The 20,805-nt window shown below is 39.2% G+C and overlaps 1 protein-coding gene across 1 annotated transcript in view; it reads left to right on the top strand.

Moving 5' to 3' along the window:
* TFEC (transcription factor EC) overlaps positions 1-20,581 on the top strand; it is a 28,296-nt gene extending 7,715 nt beyond the window's left edge. The window contains exons 2-6 of the mRNA XM_075557684.1: positions 1,777-1,891; positions 3,961-4,017; positions 13,105-13,180; positions 19,164-19,311; positions 20,201-20,581. Of these exons, the coding sequence (XP_075413799.1) occupies positions 1,777-1,891; positions 3,961-4,017; positions 13,105-13,180; positions 19,164-19,311; positions 20,201-20,581 (777 nt within the window). The remainder of the gene's footprint in view (positions 1-1,776; positions 1,892-3,960; positions 4,018-13,104; positions 13,181-19,163; positions 19,312-20,200) is intronic.
* The last annotated feature ends 224 nt before the right edge of the window (positions 20,582-20,805 follow it).

Here is a 20,805-nt window from a genome sequence, read left to right as displayed (position 1 = left end):
ACCCCGTGAAGGCTGCACACCTAGGAAGGTATCACGTTATTGTTCAGCCTCTGTGCGATGCGGCTCCCTTTCTTCTCTCACGTTTGTGCAATTTGCCACGTCTGCATTGAAATCCATCTGAATTCAAGCTCTTCAGAGGAGATGCGGCATCTCCCCAGTGGCTCCCCTCACGCCACGTCTTTTTGTTCAGTGCACCATTATGTTTCTCAAAGGCACAGTGGAAAGTACAATTCAGGTTGGGGATGTCTCCGCATATCACCAACAGGCTTTTCAAAAATGATCTGGGAAAGTTTTGCTCTAAAAAATAAGACTAAATGACTCACATCTTAAGGAACTGGAAGGTCTTTTTTTTTTTCCTCTTCCCAGTTATACGTTTTTGTGACTAACACATATTATCTCTCCAGGTTCGATGAACTTTGTTCCTACATGCTGAGAAGGAAATTAAGAAGGAATACATGCCTGGCTTAAGTAATTCCCGTCTAAGATCCACAAAGCAAAAATAGATTTCCACTAGTACATTTAGATCCTAGCACTCAGGAGTCCTAATATAGCTAATAATGAAAAGAACCATATGTGGAAACACATCACGATGCAGTATATGCACAGTGACTGATGCATTGGCTTCCACTGTGCTTTACGTTTTATTTTCCTGCAGAATGATGTATTACTTACCACATGGAGTTTTGCATCTTATCATGTCAGGAACTAATTTTTCCTTATTCACATTTTATTTTAGTTTGATCTTATAAGTGTTAAAAAATGTTCCTCAGTTTGCATTGAAGTTTTGCAGGAGGTGGGAATGTTGAGTTAGATTCTCTGTAATAATTTGGTGATGGTTTTGTTTAATTACATATACTGTTCCTCTTTGTTAAGAGAGAAATAAGTAGACACTCATTCAGTTCTTGGTGTATTTGTCTAGAAACGGAATATAGCAACTTAGAATGGAATTGCTTTTATGTCTCTAAATCCCTTGTCTTAAATCTAGCTCATCTATAAGAATGAATGTTACCTTGAATTATGAATATAATTTCCCTGGATGATAAAAATCAATAGGCACAATTTGAATAATGACTGAAGGAATTTTGAATTGTGTTTAAAGCATTTGTGTCATTGTTCCCAAGGAGCACTTTAAGAATTGCATTGTTCTCATAATTGGATGTGCCCATATCCACTAGAGGCAGCAGTGGTTTTAAAATATTTTTGGTTTCCCGCTGATATACTTATAATATTCTAGAACTGTGAGTGTTCAGTGAGAAAAAAGTATGCCTTCCAGGAACAAAAGAAGGTTCCACTTAACTGTTTAAACCATCTCGTAACTGTGACTTTCTAGTATCAGAGATGGTATTACCAAGGCTTCCCAAATGTCCCATTATTATATTTACCTTGTGGCATGTGCTGAGCTTTCCAGCTTTGCTTAGGTGTATACTGATTCTTTCCAAAATTATATTTTAATTGCACTTATTGGATCACCAGGTCATGTGTGGGATCAGCATTCACAACTTTTCAAATATCAATCAGAATTTTCCATCACAAGTGAGCTTTTTGTTTAAATACAAATAAATAGCCTTATCCAGAACAACCAATCCCCAAGCATTCCATGACATCCTTAAAAATAACCAATGCATACCCGTTTCCTTTTTAATAGTTAAAAACCACATTTAACAATTTATCGTTAATAAAGTAAAAACCTTTCCATGGAAATATAAAATAAAACAACTAAATACATCAATGGGTATAGAAAGTTAATTGATATTTTTCTTCCTGTTCCTGCTCCAGTTTTCCGGAAGTATTTTGGATGTGTATAGCAGTGAGCAAGGCATCGCACCAGATAACATGGGACTCACAAGTGCTTCCTGTCCAAGCAGTCTCCCAATGAAGAGAGAAATTACAGGTAGTGGTGCTAGCTGGCCTTTCGAGATGTGTTGCCCTGCACCATCAATCTCGGATACCTTGATAAATTATCAACATAGTTAAAATAGGATATATCAGTGAGAAAACCAATCAGCTCTCTCTTTAACAACCAGACAAATGAATAAGACTTACAGTTTGATTAAATGTACTTATTTTAGGAATTAAGTATATGTACACTTAGGCTCTATCACTGCTTGACTGAATCCTTCACTGGCCATAGACTCATTCTGCTTTGGACTAGCTGCGATTTACTAACATAGTTATAAAATGGTAGCTGAAGTCAAGCAAAATCAGTCTTCTTGTGGATGTAAAATTTGATAATATAAACAATTACATTTGTTTCTCGTTAGCTTGATTTATGGATTTCATAGCAGATGTGTCTATAGCACCGTCAAAGGCAGTAGTTTTCGATAGTTTATTTAAAATTTACCAAAAATGAAAAGCACTATGGGGCCATAGTGCAGACCAGAAAATAAAGGGTCAAAGGAACTAAAACACCACACAGCTCATTAGTGACTGAACCGGATCAAGGTAAGAATGTTCTGCTTTAAAAGCTAGTGCAAATCTCTCTCATAAAATAAAATCAATGGATATTTCCATTGCAAGTTTTTATTTCAAAATAACTTATTTGTATAATTAATAATTTTAACATTTTAGTAAACACATGATATCCATTCTTGTTGGCTGCTCAGTAATTCAAAATGTCTATTATTTACATTGTTCAGCCTAAAAATAATAGGCAAAAAATCCTGTTTTAAATAAACTCATGGAAAATAGATATATTCCTGGGTTATCTTTTTAAAAATTAGAATAATTCTGAGATCTGTTATGTAAACAAGAACTCAAAGATTCAGCAGTTTAGACAAACAAACAAACCATTGTCTTTTCTCTTACAATCTCCAGGGGTCAGAAACCCAGGAAGGGCATAGTTAAGTTAGGAATTAAGGTTTCTCATGAAGCTCTAGTAAGGATACTGGCCAGAGATGCAAATATCCGATAGCTTGACTGGGACCGGAGGTTGGTTCCCTCACAGTCTTGGCAACTGTTGATCCAAGAGACAGCCCAGATGCACCAGGAAGATACTGAGTAACATAGCCTTGGAAGGCACACTGGTTACTTCCACAAGAACCTATGGGATATTTCGTAGGTCAGTCCCATGTATTATGGGAAGGATCTATCCGTGGTGTGAATACCATAAATGGAGAATCCTTGTGACCCATTTAGAGGCGGGCTCTAAATTAGGGTCCCTATGAGTCGGAGTCAACTTGATGGCAGTGAGTTTGGAGTTGTATGAGGATTAACAATCACACGGCGCATAGAGCGAAGCACAGCTGACTAGACAAGTGTCCACAGGCATGCCTAAAGAATACGTGAGAAGTCGTATGATGCAGAACAGTTGACGTTTGAAATGTAGAAAATTAGGCTATTTGAGGCATTACCACTTCTTTTCGAATCTGAAACAGCCATGGCTGTGTAATATTTAATATGCCTTGGATTTCATTAAAGGGCGCTCTGGTGCTGCAGTGGGTTGGGCCGTGATCCTTAAGGTCAGCAGTTGGAAACCGCAGACATGCTAAGGGAGAAAGACAGGGCTTTCTACTCCCGTAAAGGATTGGTCTCAGAGACCCAAACAGGCAGTTCTACCCAGTCCTACAGGGTCATCCTAAGGCAGTGTTGACTTGACAGTGAATCTGGATTTTTGTTGGGAACTTATTTTAATCATTACAAAAATTCTGCCAATGTCATTTATAGATGAACCATCTGAGACACAGAGAAGTTAGGTTATAGATTCCAAGACTCTGAGTCGCAAGCCAGGGCCCAAATCTAGGCTTAACTGACTCAAAAACCTGGAGACTTTATTTTATCATCGCCTGTAACTACAAATGATTATTGTCCAAATGTTAAAATATCTGCAGGAAGAACATAGTAAAGTATTTTAATGTAAGGAACTGCCTTTTAATGAAGTATTTCTAGATTATATGCTGAATGGGTGGTTGGGGGATTTCAGGTAGAATTAAGGACTAAGTCACTTATTTTCCTTTTGATCAGAAACTGACACTCGAGCATTGGCAAAGGAGAGACAAAAGAAGGACAACCACAACCTTAGTGAGTATTTATATCCATATGTCTATGTAGATATTTCAAACCAAACTCATGACCGTCATGGAGAATATGTGGGGGTTAAACACCCGTGGCATCTCTTGGTCAATTCATAAGTGTTCTGAGGTCACATGTCCCCCAACTAATTGGACATAGCCTTAAGTTAGGCTACTTTAGGGAGAGTTCAACAATGCAAACGTACAGAAGGGCGGTCTATTTCATAAAGTGAAATATCTTGATTTCTCTTCTGGTTCATCCTTTCCTCGGTGAGGCTGTTTGTGAGGGCTATGAGATCCCTTGGTTACACTGGGACTTTCTTATACCTGTCTGACACAAATGTTGAAGGATATAAATGTGACCTGAGAAAATGCACAACATCTAAATAGCGATACCCATCATCTTTCTGCTGCTCCCATCGTGATGAGATGGTAGGGGAGAAGCTTTGCTTATGCTGAACGACCGAGTTCTACCTCGCAGTGTGTATGGGGATGGTGGTTTGCCCCAGTGGCTTCAGCAGGGTCAATGTGACTCTCATCACTGGTCACCTGGGATAGAGGAATGCAGGCACGGGATGCTGTTCAAGGGCAAGGCTGAGTTTAGACTGCTTCATCACGCTGCAATAGATGAACCACGTCCAGTGACTTTAGGAAGTCTTATTCCGTGAACCAAAGTACAATTTGATTAGGGTCCAAATAAACAAAACTATCAAAGCCTCACAAGCACCCCCCTCCCCCCTTACACGCCATGCGCTTAAATTGATGGAACACGGACCTGTGGAACCTGCACCTGTCTGCAAAGCTTCTGCTACATCTTGAAGTAACCAGTTCGCTGACTGGGGGATTGGGGAAAGGGGGCTTATAGGTAGCTATGGGAAAAACAAGGCACAGCCTGGCGTCACGGCCCACCCTCCAGAGGATGGGTCTTCAATATGACCCTCACAACATCTGCAACTGAGTTCAGGGAGTTGGGACAGGAAATTCCTGGTACAAGGGATGAACTGTGGCAACATGGTCCCTGGTCCCGTGAGGGCCTTACAGAATGAGGATGAGCATGACAATATAAACCAGGAATGGTGCTGTCATTGGGTGCTATCGAGCTGATCCTACCCACAGGGATCCCAGATACAACAGAAAGAAACACTGCCGGGTGCTGAGCCTCCCTCCCCATTGCTACATTTGAGGCCAAGCTGCAGCTACTGTTTCCATCCATCCAACTGAGTATCTTCATCAAGCATGATGTCCTCCTGGGCTGGTCCCTCCTAACAGCAAAGTATGTGAGATGAGGTTCCACCCTCCAAGATTCTAAAAAGCACTCAGTCGGTACTTCTACCAAGACAATCTTAGTTCTTCTTCTAGCAATCGAGGAGACTTTCAAGATTTCTTGACAGCTCCACAGTTCAGATGCCTGGGTTCTTCTTCAGTCTTCCTTCGCCAAGGTTCAACCCTCACAGGCATATGATGCAATTGAAAATGGCATGGCTGGGATCCTTCAAACCAAAAATGGACCGTCTTAACCTGAGGTCCAGCATAGAGACCCCATTACTGAAACCATACATCACATACTTTGTGAACAATGGAATCATTGATTCATTACCATGTGATTCAAGGTGATTTAGTAATTGTAAAGCATATAACTTCTTTCCAAATGATTAGTACTTGATCTGATCTGATCTGAGTTAAGGAACCCTGATGGCACAGTGGGTAAGAGCTTGCCTGTGAGCTAAAAGGTTGGCGAGTCAAACTCACTCAGAGACTCTACAAGAGAAGGAGCTACTGAGATGCCCTATAAAGACTCCAGCCTAGGATACCGTAGGCATGTCTGTGCTGGCACATAGAGTTGCTACGAGTGAAAAATCAACTTGAGGGTACCTAATACAGTAACCACCTGAGCAACAAGTGAGGTACCAAAGTTCTCATTATAATTAACCACTAAAAAACAACCTCAAAACCTTTGTAGATCGGTCTTAAAAGAGTTGAGTAGGCACCACTGAGGTTAATTCAAATAATAGATTTTTAAGGAATATCATTGGACTAGATCAGCCCTTTATTTTATTTTGAGAAGAAATTGTGAATTATTGTCTTGTGAATCATAACTCTTCTCTATATTATCTAGTGAATATAATAAGCATTAATTGTGGCAGCTACATAATCTCACGTCAGCTTGCAAAGGGGCGGAGTTTAGCCTGTCAGGTTATAGCCAATGAGGTCTCTGTGTGGGCCCGAACTTCTCCTGATGATTCTGGCAACTCCTGTCTTCCTCCCTGGAGGCAGGACATACACACTCTCTGCTTCCTCTTCCTGCTGACAAGACACATGGAGCTACACTGATGGAGCCAGGGCCCTGGAGCTGGAGGAGCCATGTGGAGACCAATGCCAGTGTGGAGATACTTCCATTGCTACTGGATCCACGAGGCTTTCCACCCACTGACCCGTGATCTTCCTGCAATTGGTACTATTGCATAGCTGCATGTGTCTGAAGAAGAATTTGTAGACTGGTATTGGACATTTGGGCTACTATTGGACTTAAGGACTTGATCTGGGCTGGGATGTTTTCTTTATACACAATTACTCTTTATATAAAGTTCTCTTTTATTCTTTTAAAATGATTTTCTTTTGGATATATTTAATTATATTTGAAAAATGATTTTCAGTTAGAGTTAAAACTCCTTTGACATAACATGCATTCTTACTTTGTATTTCTTACAGCTGGTCTACAGACTGACAATGTCTTAATCCCGCATAAAAAGCTCACTCTTTTTAGCCACATATTTGATGACGTCCAGTTTTATAGTCTCTGTTCTAGCAACATTACATAGAGCAGTGTTTCCTATTTGTTTGGATTTTCTCTATAGCTTCTTCACAGTCTTGTAAGAACTAGGTGTTTTAAAAATCGTTTTATTGGGGGCTCATATAACTCATCACAATCCATACATACATCCATTATGTCAAGTACATTTGCACATGTTTCCATCATAATTTTCAAATAATTTTCCTTCTACTTGAGTCCTTGGTATCAGCTCCTCAATTTTTCCCTCTCTTCCCTATCCTTCCTCCCTCATGAATCCTTGATAATTTATAAATTATTATTATTTTTCATATCTTACACTGACCAATGTCTCCCTTCACCCACTTTTCTGTTGTCCATCCCCCAGTGAGAGGGTTATATGTAGATCATTGTGATTGATTCCCCCTGTCTCCTCACACCTTCCCCTTACCTGCCTGGTATCACTACTCTCATTCTCTCATTATTGGTCCTGGGGCGTTACCTGTGCTGGATTCACTGGGTTTCCAGTTCTTATTTGTACCAGTGTATATGCTCTGTTCCAGCCGGATATGTAAGGTAGAATTGGGGTCATGATAGTAGGGGTGTGGGTGGGAGCATTGAAGAACTAAAGGAAAATTGAATGTTTCGTCATTGCTAGGCTGCATTCTCATTGGCTCCTCTCTTCCTTATGACCCTTCTGTAAGGGGATGTCCAGTTGTCTACAGATAAGCTTTGGGTCTCCACTCTGTAACCCCAATCATTCCCACTGATAAGTTTTTTAGTTCTGGGTCTTTGATGCCTGATACCTGATCTGATCAACACCTCATGATCACACAGGCTGGTGTGCTTCTTTCATGTGTGCTTTGTTGCTTCTCAGCTAGATGGCCGCTTGTTTATCTTCAAGTTTTTATGACCCCAGATGCTGTATTTTTTGATAGCCGGGCACCATCAGATAAAGCTCTTTCTTATACACACATTAGTGTCTATGAATTTGTTTCTCTAGTCAACCCTAACACATTAATAAGTTCACATGCTAAAATATACAAATACCTGTATTTCTATGAGCTATATTCCCACCCCTGCTTTTTCCTTTTCAGTTCTGTTATGTGATAGAATTTAGTTATTTTCATAATTACATCAACAGACAAAACAGGATTGGGGGGGAGGGACGTTCCTTATGAAAACCCATGATACTTTGTTTATTCCCGAAGGTCAGATCTCTTCATGCTTTTTGGCATCATAAAGCAGGGTAACCTGGAGCCTTGATATTATCTCAGGACTTTCCTTGTTTCCAGTAGCAGACACTAGCTCGCCACTGTGTATAATTTAAATATTTTACAAAAGTTTGACATGCATTTTTCTTCTGTATTGCCTTGGAGTTTTTGTTTGTTTTGTTTCCATTCATTTCCCTAAAGAGTGTGCAATGTGTCATACATTGAAAGTATAATCCATAACACCATGGGCTGGGACTCTAGATACTGGGAAAGCAGAACAGAAGACTAGTCTTGGATAAGAGTCAATAGAGGAAACGCTGCATATTTATATATCGGACATTTGCGGAGCATTCTCTACCTGCACAGAACCTTCAGAAACAGTGCATCGCAAAGCAAACATCAAGAACAGTTTCTGCACAAGAATCTGTATCTGTAATTTTCAAAGCTAGAACCCCAGACAAACAGCATTAGCATTATGAATTAGGTGCTCTCGAGAAATGCAAATTCTGGCCTACAATCTGTCCTCATTTCCTTTGCCTCCTTTCTGAATCACAGGAAACCTGCACGCCAGAGTAGACCCGCTCCAGGGTGTCCAAGGCCACACTCTTGACAGAAGCAGTCTGCCAGGTGTTCTCCTGTGGAGCTGAGCTAGTGGACTTGAACTACCATCTCAGCTTCTAAAATCAGAAATGCTGTGTATTGGCGCAACACTCTATTTTTACAAGCCTCAGATGTTTGTTTGTCACAGATTAAATTCGAAAACCACTGCTCTGGTAACACTGAAACTTGTAAATGAGTAAATTACATTTATACTCAGCATACATTTGCCCATCAGGTTGTCATATTTTGGTGGCTTGTATGTTGCATGATGCTGTCAGCTGTGAAGCTGTGCCACTGGTATTTCAAATGCCATGGGGCAAACACATCTCAGTGGAACTTCTAGACTATGAACAATTAATGAAGAAAACGTTGCCAGCTCACTTTGGAGGAAGCTGACATTGAAAACCTTACCTTCAAAACATTGTCAGATACTGGAGACCTAATGAATGGAAGCAGAACTTTGTCGGGGTGGTGCCAAAAGATGGGCCCCCTGGTCGGAGCATCCTTGAACCGTGACTGAAGAGAGGCTGGTTTCTCAGAGAGGAGTTGACGAGGGTGACATGAATCCAGTAAAGGCGGTGAGGGTAGAATCTTCTGGATCTTTTTTGCTGCTGGGGCATGATTTAAGGGGAGGAGAAACAGCTTTAAAATTATGAATAAAATAATGAAAGTAAAAAATAATGAAAATATGCTACTGAATAAAATATAATCAATGACACTGAATAATACATATAGAAGTTGTTGAATGGGATAATGTTTTGTACGTATTTTTTCCATAATTAAAAAATATAATAATGACGACTACAAGGAATAAAATGTTCTAAAATTGATTCTGAAAATGATTGTACAACTATTTCTAATATGATTGAACTATTAAATTATATGATATGTGGAAGAAAGACCAATAAAACTCTAAAATCTGCTAATGATTGGAACTTGGAATGTGTGAAGTATGAAGCTAAGAAAATTAGAAGTCATCAAAAATGAAATGGAACACATAAAGATCAATATCTTCGGCATTAGTGAGTTGAAATTGTCTGGAATTGGGTATTTTACGTCAGAAAATCACATGGTTTACTATTCTGGTAATAATAAAATCAAGTGAAATGGCCACTGAATTCATTGTCAGAAAGGACATTGTAAAATTAATCTTGAAGTACAACACTGTCGGTGACAGGATTGTATCGATCCACCTTCAAGAAAATATAATCAATACAATGCTGTTTAAAATGTATGCACCAACCACAAACACTGGTGAAGAATTCTACCAATGACTTCAGTTGGAAATATAACAAATTGGAAATCAAGTTGCATAGATAATTATTAGTGATTGGAAACAAAAAGGAAAGAGTAGCAGTTGGAAAATATGGACTTGGTGATAGAAATGAATTTGGTGGTTACTTGATAGAATTTTGCAAGATCCACAACATGTTCATAGCAAACACCTTTTTTTGTCAACAACCAAAAAGTTGACTGTGCATATGGACTTCCCCAGATGGAACACACAAAAATCAAATTGACTATACCTGTGGTAAAAAAAAAATGATGGAAAAGTTAAATATTAGCAACTAAAGCCAGGCCTGACTGGCTGTGGAACAAACCATCAATTTCTCATTTGTAAATTCAGATTAAAGATGACAAAGATTGAAACAAATTGATGAGAGCCAAAATACGATCTTGAATTTATCCCACGTGAGAATCCTAATAATAGATTTGATGCATTGAGCATTCGAGATAGAACACCTGATGAGCTGTGGGAAGACATCAAGAACATCATTCATAAAGAAAGCACAAGGTAATTTAAAAGACAGGAAAGAAAGAAAATACCAAAATGGACGACAGAAGAGACTGAAATTTGCTCTTAATCACAGAGTAGCTGAAGCAACTGGAAGAAAGGACGACACCAAAGAACTGAATAGAAAATATCAAAAGGCAGCTTGATAAAACAAAGAAAAATGTTATAATGAAATGTGTAAAGATCTAGAGTTAGAAAATAAAAAGTGAAAAACATGTTTAATGGATCTTAAGCTAAAAGAACTCAAGAAAAAAATTCAAGCTCAAGTTGTAAATTTGGAAGATTCTGTGGGCAAAATACTGAATGATGCAGGTAGCATAAAAAGAAGATGGACAGAAACAGAAACAACACAGAGTCACTGAACCAAAAGGAACGAGTCAACTGTCCTCCATTTCTGGAAGTAGAATATCAGTGAGCATTGCTGAAGGAAGAAGCCCTAGCTGCAAAAATAAGAGTCCAGGAATTGATGGATACCAACTGAAATATTTCATAAAATTGATGAAGCACTGGAAGCACTTACTCATCTATGCCAGGAAATTGAGAAGACAGCTACTTAGCCAACTTGCTGGAATAGATCCATATGTGTACTAATTCCAAAGAAATGTGAAACAACAGGATGCTCCACCTATAGAGCAATATCATTGATATCACATGCCAGAACAATTTTTCTGAGGATCATCCAACCACTTTTGAGGCAATACTTTGATACTTTGCCAGAGTTTGAGGCTGGAATCAGAAGAGCATGTGTCAGAGCAATGATATCTTGATGTCAGATAGATCTTGACTGAAAGCAGAGAATAGCAGAAAGGAATTCATGGTGTTTCATGGACTAGGCCAAGGGATTTGAATGGATTATCACAATGTTGGATAGCCTTGAGAAGCATGGGAATTCCAGAACACTCCATTGTGCTATTGCGGGACTTCTACATGGATCAAGAATCAGTTGTGCAAACAAAACACGGGAATACTGCAGGGCTTAAAATCAGGAAAGATGTGCATCAAGGTTGTATCCTCTCACCATACTTTATCAATCTCTATGCAGAGCAAATAATCAGCGAAGCTGGATTATCTGAAGAAGCATGTGGTATCAGGATCGAAGGAAGACTTATTAACAACCTGTGGTTTTCAGATGATACAACCTTGCTTGTTGAAAGAGGGGAGGAATTGAAGCACCTGCTGATGAAGATCAAGGATTGTAGTGTGGATTACAACTCAATGTAAAGAAAACCAAAATGTCCACAGCAGGACCAGTGATGAACATCATGGTAAGTGGAGAAAAAACTGACATTGTACAAGGTTTTGTCATTTGGACATACAATCAATGTTCACGGAAACAGCAGTCGAGAGATCAAAAGCTGAGCTGCATTAGCAAATCTGATACGCGAGACCTCTTTAGAATATTGAAGAACGAGGGTATTGCCTGGAGGAATACAGTGCGCCTTCCCAAGCCGCGGTCTTTTCAATGGCCTCATGTGCATGTGAACGTTGGCTCTTGCATAGAGCCTGGAGCATGGTTGCATTGAATTGTGGTGGTAGAGAAGAATATTGAAAGCGCCATGCACTGCTCAGCGGACAGATTGATCTTTCTTGGAAGAAGTGAGGCCCGAGCGCGCTTCAGCGGCGAGGACAGCAAGACTTGGTCTTACACACTTTGACCATGTTGTCAGGGGAGACCAGTCCTTGGGGAAGCACATCTTGCTTGGCAAAGTGGAGGGGCAGAGACAAGAGTGGCAGATGCTCAACAAGACGAATTGACACGGTGGCTACAACAGACTGGTGCAGACAGACATAGGACACTAATTGTGAGAAGGGTGCCAGCCTGGGCAGTGTGTCAGCCCCTTCTGCATAGGGTCCCTATGGGTCGGAACAGCCTGATGACACTAAAAACAACCAAACCAACATGAGCACCAACATGCACAGAGTTTCGAATACATACACACCTGCGTGGGGTAAATGGCGAAGTGCTCAACTACTAATGGAAATGCTGGCAGTTCATGCCCACTCATAAATATTTTAGAAGAAATAATTAGCGATTTGTTCCCAACAAAAAGGTCACATAGCCCTGAAACAAGCTAGGAACGTGTACTTCTAGCCTGCAACATATGGGGTCTCCGTGAGTCAGAATTGGCCCAACATCCGTGGGTTCAGAATTATGGGTTGGAAATACAAATATGAGTGAGACAATAGCACCACCCCTGTCCCCAAGGCAGTCATAGTGGAGTCCGACGTCCTATATGTGCTGAACATGTTGGCGGGCCTGGCGAGGAGACTTTGAGAAGCGGGAAGCCCACACTGATCCTCCATGGCTGACAGTGCAGCTGTGTGAGGTTCTGCAAGCCCTGTAGGTGGGCTTCAGGCCCTTCTTGGAAAAATTACTTTAACTTTCAATTCCATTTGCTCAGTAGCGTCTTATAATTCCCACATATATGTGAAATGAGGAACAAAACAGATTAACACACACACATTCCAACAAGAGTATTTTAAAGAGTGATAACTAATATTTTTGAAAGATATTGTGAATCATTTAATTCTAACATTGTATTTTTTTCTTTCTACAATAAAACAGTGGCATTATTTTGCTGTTGAGGAGTACTGTCTTTTAGCTAACTGGATTTTTTTGGTCTATCGTGTTTTAAATATTATTATTAAGAAAGTTTACAGCTGACCAAAAGTGAACTGTGCATTTAATGAGAGTAATCAATAATATTTCTTTTTTAATAGTTGAAAGAAGAAGAAGGTATAATATTAATTACCGAATCAAGGAGCTTGGCACTCTTATTCCAAGGTCTAATGATCCGTGAGTTCAACAATCATTTCTATAATAATGTTATGATTTCAATACTCCCAAAAATGGGTGGGAGGGAAAAGAGGAGGGGAGAAATCAATGACGAGGAAACTAAGCCATGTGGCAAAGATTACGACTGCCAGTCTCATTAAAAAAAAATTATTCCAGGCATCCAGGCTGTTAGTAAGAGGTGTCCTATGAGTTGTAGGAAATAGGTAAATCATTCCTTATTTCATAGGATCCTTTTCTATGAAAATAATCTTGGCAAATTCAGGAGAGTGCCAAATACTAGCTGGTGGTGGGGGGGAGGGGCTTCAAAAAGTTTATAGACAATAGAATAAAAAGATAACGAAAATTTTCACAACATTTTGAAAGTTCCCATGTCTATGATCCTGGCAGAGATAATGTTTTTTATTATAGCGATTCTTGTGATGTACGATTTATGTGTGTGGCAATTCAAATGGATTATTTTCAGAGAATCCAAAATTCAGGATACATAAAAGAGAAAAGCATGAATGGTGAAAACGTGCTGACTGATGTCGTCTAAATAATCAATAATTGTCCACCAATTTGCAACTAGGTTTTTGTGTCATCCAGATAATATGCTGTTAAACCATTTGTTATAGATTGGAAGTCTCAGGAATATTTGATTCAGTAAAGTATCAATCAGATCTGTTGAATGTTTTTTGGAAAACATAAGACATGATCTGTATCATTAATAATTATTTGAAAAAAATATTCAAACTGACAACTCACATCTCCAAACAGTGGCAGTTATTTAGACCCTATGTCTCATAAAGTGTTATTTTCAAAGGTCTGAAGATAATTTCCCCCTTAAATCCATATATGCTAATTCACTAGGGAAATTCAAGAATCATGAGAAGAGAATGTAGTATTATCTTCATGAAGGTACAGGCCATCCTAAATGGGCTACTTTAGAGGGCTGTTCTACATGTGTCTCTAAGCATCTGTAGGTAAGTGGGAACGGGTGCACATGGATCTATTTTATTGCAAGTAGGGGCCCGAGAAGTGAAGTGGTTAAAGTGCTCAACTGTTAACCAAAAAGTCAGTAGTTCAAACCCACCAGTAGCTCCACAGACAAAGAGGCACCAGTCTGCTTGTGTCAAGATTCGCAGCCTTGGTCATCCTATGGGGCACTTTTACTTTGTCCTACAGGGTTGCTTTGGGTCCAAAACAGCTAAAAAAACAATGCATGCGCATCTGTGTGTGTGCATGTGTGTGTGTGTGTGCCTGTGGTGTGTTTGTGTGTGTTAGTGCCAGAAAAGGGTCAAAGCCTTTCCAGTGATGTAAAAGCTTCCCATGAAGCCAGTAAAGGTGCTTGTGAAGAAAGTCTTGTTGCTAGCAGGAGTTGGGTCAGTCATGCAAAATGAGGGTAAACGCACCTAACATTCCAGGGCTCTGTAGGAGCTGTCCCTAAGTCATACTTTGTTAACCAGGGCTTGTCTGGGACAGTGAAGGCAATCGAAGTAATATGGAAGAAAGTGCACCGAGCAGGTAGTCTGAAGAGCCTGATCATGGTCGAGGATCTGTCTAAGAATCCTCAAGTATTTTAAGGTCTTGAACAGAGATATCTTTGTTAGTTGAAATGATTATCTGTTATTTCGATGTGAGATGTTTAATAGGATAAAATATTATATGTGAAAATGATTTGCAAATGATAACGCCTGTGTGAGAGATTTTTCTTAAATTCTTATAGAAAGTTATATTATTTAAAGAGTCCTTTCCAGTTGGAATTCATTATCTGGGGCAAAAGATGACAAACTTTTCTTGGAGAGACATGTAGTACATATTGTAAGCAACGAGGGCCGTATAGTCTCTGTCATGATTATTAACTCTGATCTAATAAAACTGTTTTGACAAAGGCAGATAGATAGCTTCTGAGTTGTAGTTTATCAGCCCTTCATCTAGAATTTGAAAAATAAATTTATTTCAGAATCATATCTGAAAGGGACTCAAATTGGAAAAACATCACAGAAACATTCTACATGGCCTTGTCCCCTTTGTAGATCTAGGAAAATAAGATTATAATAATTTTTAAAAACCCACAATTTCATATTTAGTCAACTCACATTTATTGTAGCTCTGCTGCAGTGATAAAGAATGGGCAGTGATCCCCAAGGTCAGCAGTTTGAAACCAACAGCCACTCTTACTCAGGTAAAGAGTTACAGTCTCAGAAACGCACAGGGTCAGTTCTACCCTGCAGTCAGTTTGGTTCTGGAGTTAACTTAGATATTGACTGTGTCTATGTGTCAAAAAAACCAAAAGCCACACTCGTCTACATGGAGTTGATGCTGACGCACAGTGACCCTACAGGACAGGTAAGGACTGCCCCTGAGTTCCCGAGAGTGTAACTCTATGGGAGTAGAAAGCCGTGTTTTCCTCCCGATGATCCGCTGGTGGTTTTGAACTGACCTTGTGGTTAGCTGTTGTTTAACGCATAACCATGACAGCCTTAGGGATCCTTATGTTTATTAGGCGTGCATCCAAATAACACAAGTAGCAAAGATACATCTCTGGTGTGTCATCACACATACCTCACGACTAAGGGTGTAACAACATTATCTTAACCATTGGCTTGCTATGGCTCATGAGTTACTCCAGTGATCTTCTGTAGGATCTCACAATGAGATTCCCTGAGTCCAGATGCCTAGGTTCATGGGTTTGGGCTGAATCCAGAATCTTTCAGTGAACATTACTAAGAAGTGGGCCTCTAGACCCATGGGTCTCCGAAGTAGCCACCTGCTCTGTAGATAATCTAAGTGCTATAGAAAATGAGTAAAAGATGTTTATGATGGAGAAATTAACTGGGAAATGTCACTAACATGTTTACACAAAGTTAAAGATTAGCAAAAATTATATAATTGGAGAAAAAAAAACAGACAAACCTAAACACCCAAAAGATCAAAGTAGATTTAGGTTTGAAGGTAACGAATTTCAGATTAATTTGTTGAGCAGATTCCAACTAATGGTGAGAAGGCAGCCAGGACTGTTAAAATGATTATGAACAATTATTTTTTAATGTTTAATTTATGGAATGGTATAGCACATGTTTTTTTAAAAAAAAATTTATGGATCCTATTATTACTGGATAGGAGGCGATATCTCTTTGCCTGGTGTTGTTTTGTGAATTCCAACAGCAGGACAGATTCAGCATTTGTAAATGATAAAGCCAGAGTATTACAAGGAGGGAAGACAGTGGCAGTAACACCTCTCGGAGGCGTTTCTGCAGTTACATGGCATTAAGCGTGTACTGTAACACCGTATAAAACGGTTCTTACAGCGGAATACATTTCTAAGGAAGGGAAACCAGGTTTGTAGAAACAGCACTAGTCAAATCTTCTTACCCCTTAACACCACAAACTCTAGGGCAAATAAATAAACTCACTGCCATCGAGCTGATTCCAACTCAGAGAGACCCTGTAGGGCAGGGCAGAACTGCGCCCTGGCAAGCCTCATTTTTCTCCCTCAGAGAGGCTAGTGGTGTCTAACTACTGACCTTGTGGTTAGCAGTTGGGCTTCTAAGTGCAATTTGACCCCACTGGTCGCTCTGGGGGTGAAAGATGAAACTTCTGCTCCCCTAAAGATTTACAGCCTCAGAATCCCTGGGGAATGTTCTACTCTGGTCCACAGGCTCGTTGGGAGTAGGAATCCACTTGAGGGCAGGGTGTTTCTGCTATTTAATTGTTTTTAATGGAGTGGTTGACCTCTGCCGACTTCCCAGCTCACGATTAGAAGCAACTTTGGAGTTGTTTTAGGAGAGCAAAACTAATATCCAAAGCTATTTTGAGTTTGTGAAGTTGTCATTTTCCATGGTTCCAAATCCTTCCTCAGTTTCTGTTTCTTTTAAAAGCAAATTGGTGACTTGGGAAGGGAACCAGTAGAGAGACTAGCTGAAGTTGACCAGGATAGGTGAGAAAATGACAAGACAGAGCAGGCTACCGTAAACCCAAAACAAACGCATGGCCATCAAGTGGATTCTGATTCACAGCGGCCCCTACAGGACAGAGTGGCACACAGACCTGCCATTGCGGGCTTGTGAAGGAAACGGCAATCTTTTCAACAATGACACCATCAAGGGAAAACTAACAAGCCGTCCAAGACAAATGAAGAGCTTCCCCAGAAGTGTAGTAGGTTTCTACTTCCGTCCTCTTGGCTTTGGCGGAACCATATTTATAAAAATATCATATAAAATATTTTAAAAATCATATAAATAGAAATAAAAGCAATCAGTAGAATATGGGTTATTGTGCTGATGCTATCAAATTACGTTTGCTTTCTCTCATTTTTGAATGTACAAGATAGTTCACGTTTTTTTCTTTTTAACACATCTTTTTTTCCCTCTGTACAGGGAGAACTCTCTGCTTTTGCAAAAGAAAGGTAGTTGAGCTAGTGAGTGAGAGCTAACAAGACATTGTATTGTAAATCAGGAGATGTAAACTGTTGACTCAAGCAGGAAAACAAGTGGCTCAGGCCTCCCATTGTCTTTGATTTCTTATCCTTCCCCTTTCGTTTTCCTTTTATTTACCTTTTTTAACTGGGATGTGCACCCCATAGATGAAAAATAATGGTATATTTTGCCATCTTTTGCCTGGTGTCTCATATCACAATGCATATATTTATATAACCTGCTTTGACCTGGGAGGAACTGAAGCTTTTCACTTTCAAAATGTTTGAAGTTTTCCAAAGAAGGTCGTTTTGCAGAAAACAAAATATCAATGTCACCAATCATTCCTGAGCAGTTTTTAAAACTCTGTGTGTATTCAAAATTGATGTAGACACTGACACTTTTGTTGTGCATTTCAGTAGAAATCAGCTTGTCCAGGCCTTTTCGAATATTTTCATTTGGCAGTAGAAAAAGGTGTCTTTTGTTCATTTGCCCCCATGAAGGGTACTTTCACCTAACCTAAACTTCCGAGACCTTCAAAAATCAGATCTTTCATGGGCTGCATTTTCCTCCTTTGATCGCTTAATAAGCATATTAAGTTCAATATGTGGCACCTCAATGTGTCCATACTAAAACCATATACAGTATGTTGTGTTTCAAAACATTTTCCAACATGTGTTCTTTATTCACTATTTAAAAATAGTCCATGGTCCCACACTGAAAATTCATCATGACTTTCCCACTCCTCTGATGAATACTTTGACAATGAGTTTTTCCTCATTCACCATTACATATTACAGATTAATGTAATCTATTTTAGTTTTAAATATTAAAATCAGTAGCATATTCTGTAATCACAGATCTATCATTTCTCCTAACTTAAAATTTTTTTAAATAAATATTTTCTAGTCTATACTCTGAAAGCTTGTCCAGTAATGTTTAATTGTATTTATCTTTTGGTAATTTATTTTTTAAAATGATCCAACTTTTAAAAAGGCATTCATTTATTGCTTTTTCTCAAATGGGTTTTAGAAAGTTTTGCTTTCTTGCAGGGAGTCATGTTGCTAACTGCGACATGTCTCATGATCACTCAGGATCGATCTTCAGGAGGGACCTTGTTTTTGCCCCCTTACAAGCATAAAAGCAACCTTATTAGGAAGTAGTTTAAAAAACTGGTACATTTGAAATGATCTTAAAAAATTTAGGCTTAAGTCCTCAGTAATGTACATTTCTGAGTTCATTAATGCAGAAATACTGCACATAGATTTTAATCTGGGAGTTAATAATAAAAGCAATTTTCACTAAAAATATAAAAACTGTAATGGTAGAATCATGATATTGCATTTAGCTCTCCCACAAAAAGTCACTTTATTACTTTCTTTTGACACTTATTTTCATTCTGGGATTAATTTTACTATATAAGGGCTTCTTAACTATTCTATTAAAATTTCTATTCAGAAGCAATAATATCTAAGAGTGAATAATAGTCATGTAAATCATTATTTCATATTAATGTAAAAGATTTTGTAAGTTCTTATGAATTCTGCTGACACGCACAATTGTGAAAAGGTTATCTCCCCGTTCTTCAGTGATATGCGCTGGAACAAAGGCACCATTCTGAAAGCATCGGTGGAGTACATCAAGTGGCTACAGAGAGAACAACAGCGAGCCCGAGAATTAGAACGCAGACAGAAGAAATTAGAGCAGGCAAACAGGCAGCTTCTTCTCCGGATTCAGGTTTTTATAATCATGTTGCCATGAACCGTATAGCTACCTATGACTTACCTGTCATTCATTTTATTCACTGTCCTCACTGGTTTTTGCCTGATGCACCCTTGTGTTCCCTCCTGAAGGGCCATTTTGTTTGCTTTGGACTAGTTCCGAAAGTGGATTGTTTCCATTCGATTCTGGTTAGCACTCCAGTCTCAAGATGCCTTTTTTTAAAAGAAAGGAAATGCATGACAATTAATTATAAAATGAAGCAAATAGATCTCATCTCAAATATACATGCAGCCAAAAAATAATGCTAAGTAGAACATTTGTTTCTGCAGATAATATTGGACCCTAAATTCTCCTCTCCCTTTTTCCTCTCCCTCTTTATTTCTTTTGTAACATTGCTACGGGTTTTATTACCTCAAGGCTTTCTGTGCCAGTTTATATTAAGCCACTCCTCATCTGTTCATGTGACTCAAAATATCAAAATATGGGTTTTCATAACTCTTAAGGTTTTCTTTTAATGCGAACATAATTATTGCCAGGTAAGGCACTTACTATCTTTCTGTGAAATAGTACTGAATTGTAATGAGAAATTAATCAGAAAGAATAAGTGGGAGATTTTACCACTATCTTCTAATGGCTTTATTGTGTGCGGAGGCACTACGGGACCATCACGTATTGCCCAATTCCCTCGAAGAACAATAAGAGGAGAATTTTTTTTAAAGCTTAGGATTTTTCTCAGCATTATTTTTCAGATATTACCAACACACCTGTGTCCATTATTTTCAAAATTATTTATAATCTCTAGTAGTCTTAATCCATACCGTGATTCTATTATGATTTATTCTCTAGTGTTCCCTCACTTCCCCAATCCCGAGTTCCTTATTCTTGCGTTTGTTTGACCTTGCAGGAACTGGAAATACAGGCGCATGCGCACGGTCTGCCAACCCTGGCTTCTTTTGACACCATGGACTGTGGTGCTCAGGTCACCAAACAACAGCCCCATCCGGAGCAGACTTCAGTAGACTATTGCCAGCAAGTGACTCCATCTCCGAGACCAACCACTCAGCTCTGTGAGCAAGCTCTGGCCTTCTCGGATCCTTTGTCCCACTTCACTGACTTATCGTTTAGTGCTGCGTTGAAAGAGGAGCAGAGATTGGATGTCATGTTACTGGATGACACAGTCTCTCCCTTTGGAGCGGATCCTCTGCTGTCTGCCACTTCCCCTGCCGTTTCCAAAGGGAGCAGTAGAAGAAGCAGCTTTAGCTCAGATGATGGGGATGAGTTATAAAAAATAAACGGACTCTCAGGCCGTCAACTGGGAAGAAAGTCTGAGCTGGTGCTATGTAACCATATTCTGTGTTGTCTATACACCTTTGGTGTATTAATTGTGAAAGGAACAAGTTGCTCATTTAAAAAAATGGATTCATTAGAAACCACAGAAGAATTCCTAAGAAATATGAGGATGAAGACTTATTGAGGATTAACAAGGAGATTTTCCTCTTTGGCTACCGT

This window comes from Tenrec ecaudatus, chromosome 9 (genome assembly GCF_050624435.1).
Source record: "Tenrec ecaudatus isolate mTenEca1 chromosome 9, mTenEca1.hap1, whole genome shotgun sequence".
NCBI lineage: Eukaryota > Metazoa > Chordata > Mammalia > Afrosoricida > Tenrecidae > Tenrec > Tenrec ecaudatus.
The sequence above is the reverse complement of the archived record's forward strand: the minus strand, read 5'-3'. Positions and strand labels throughout refer to the sequence as shown.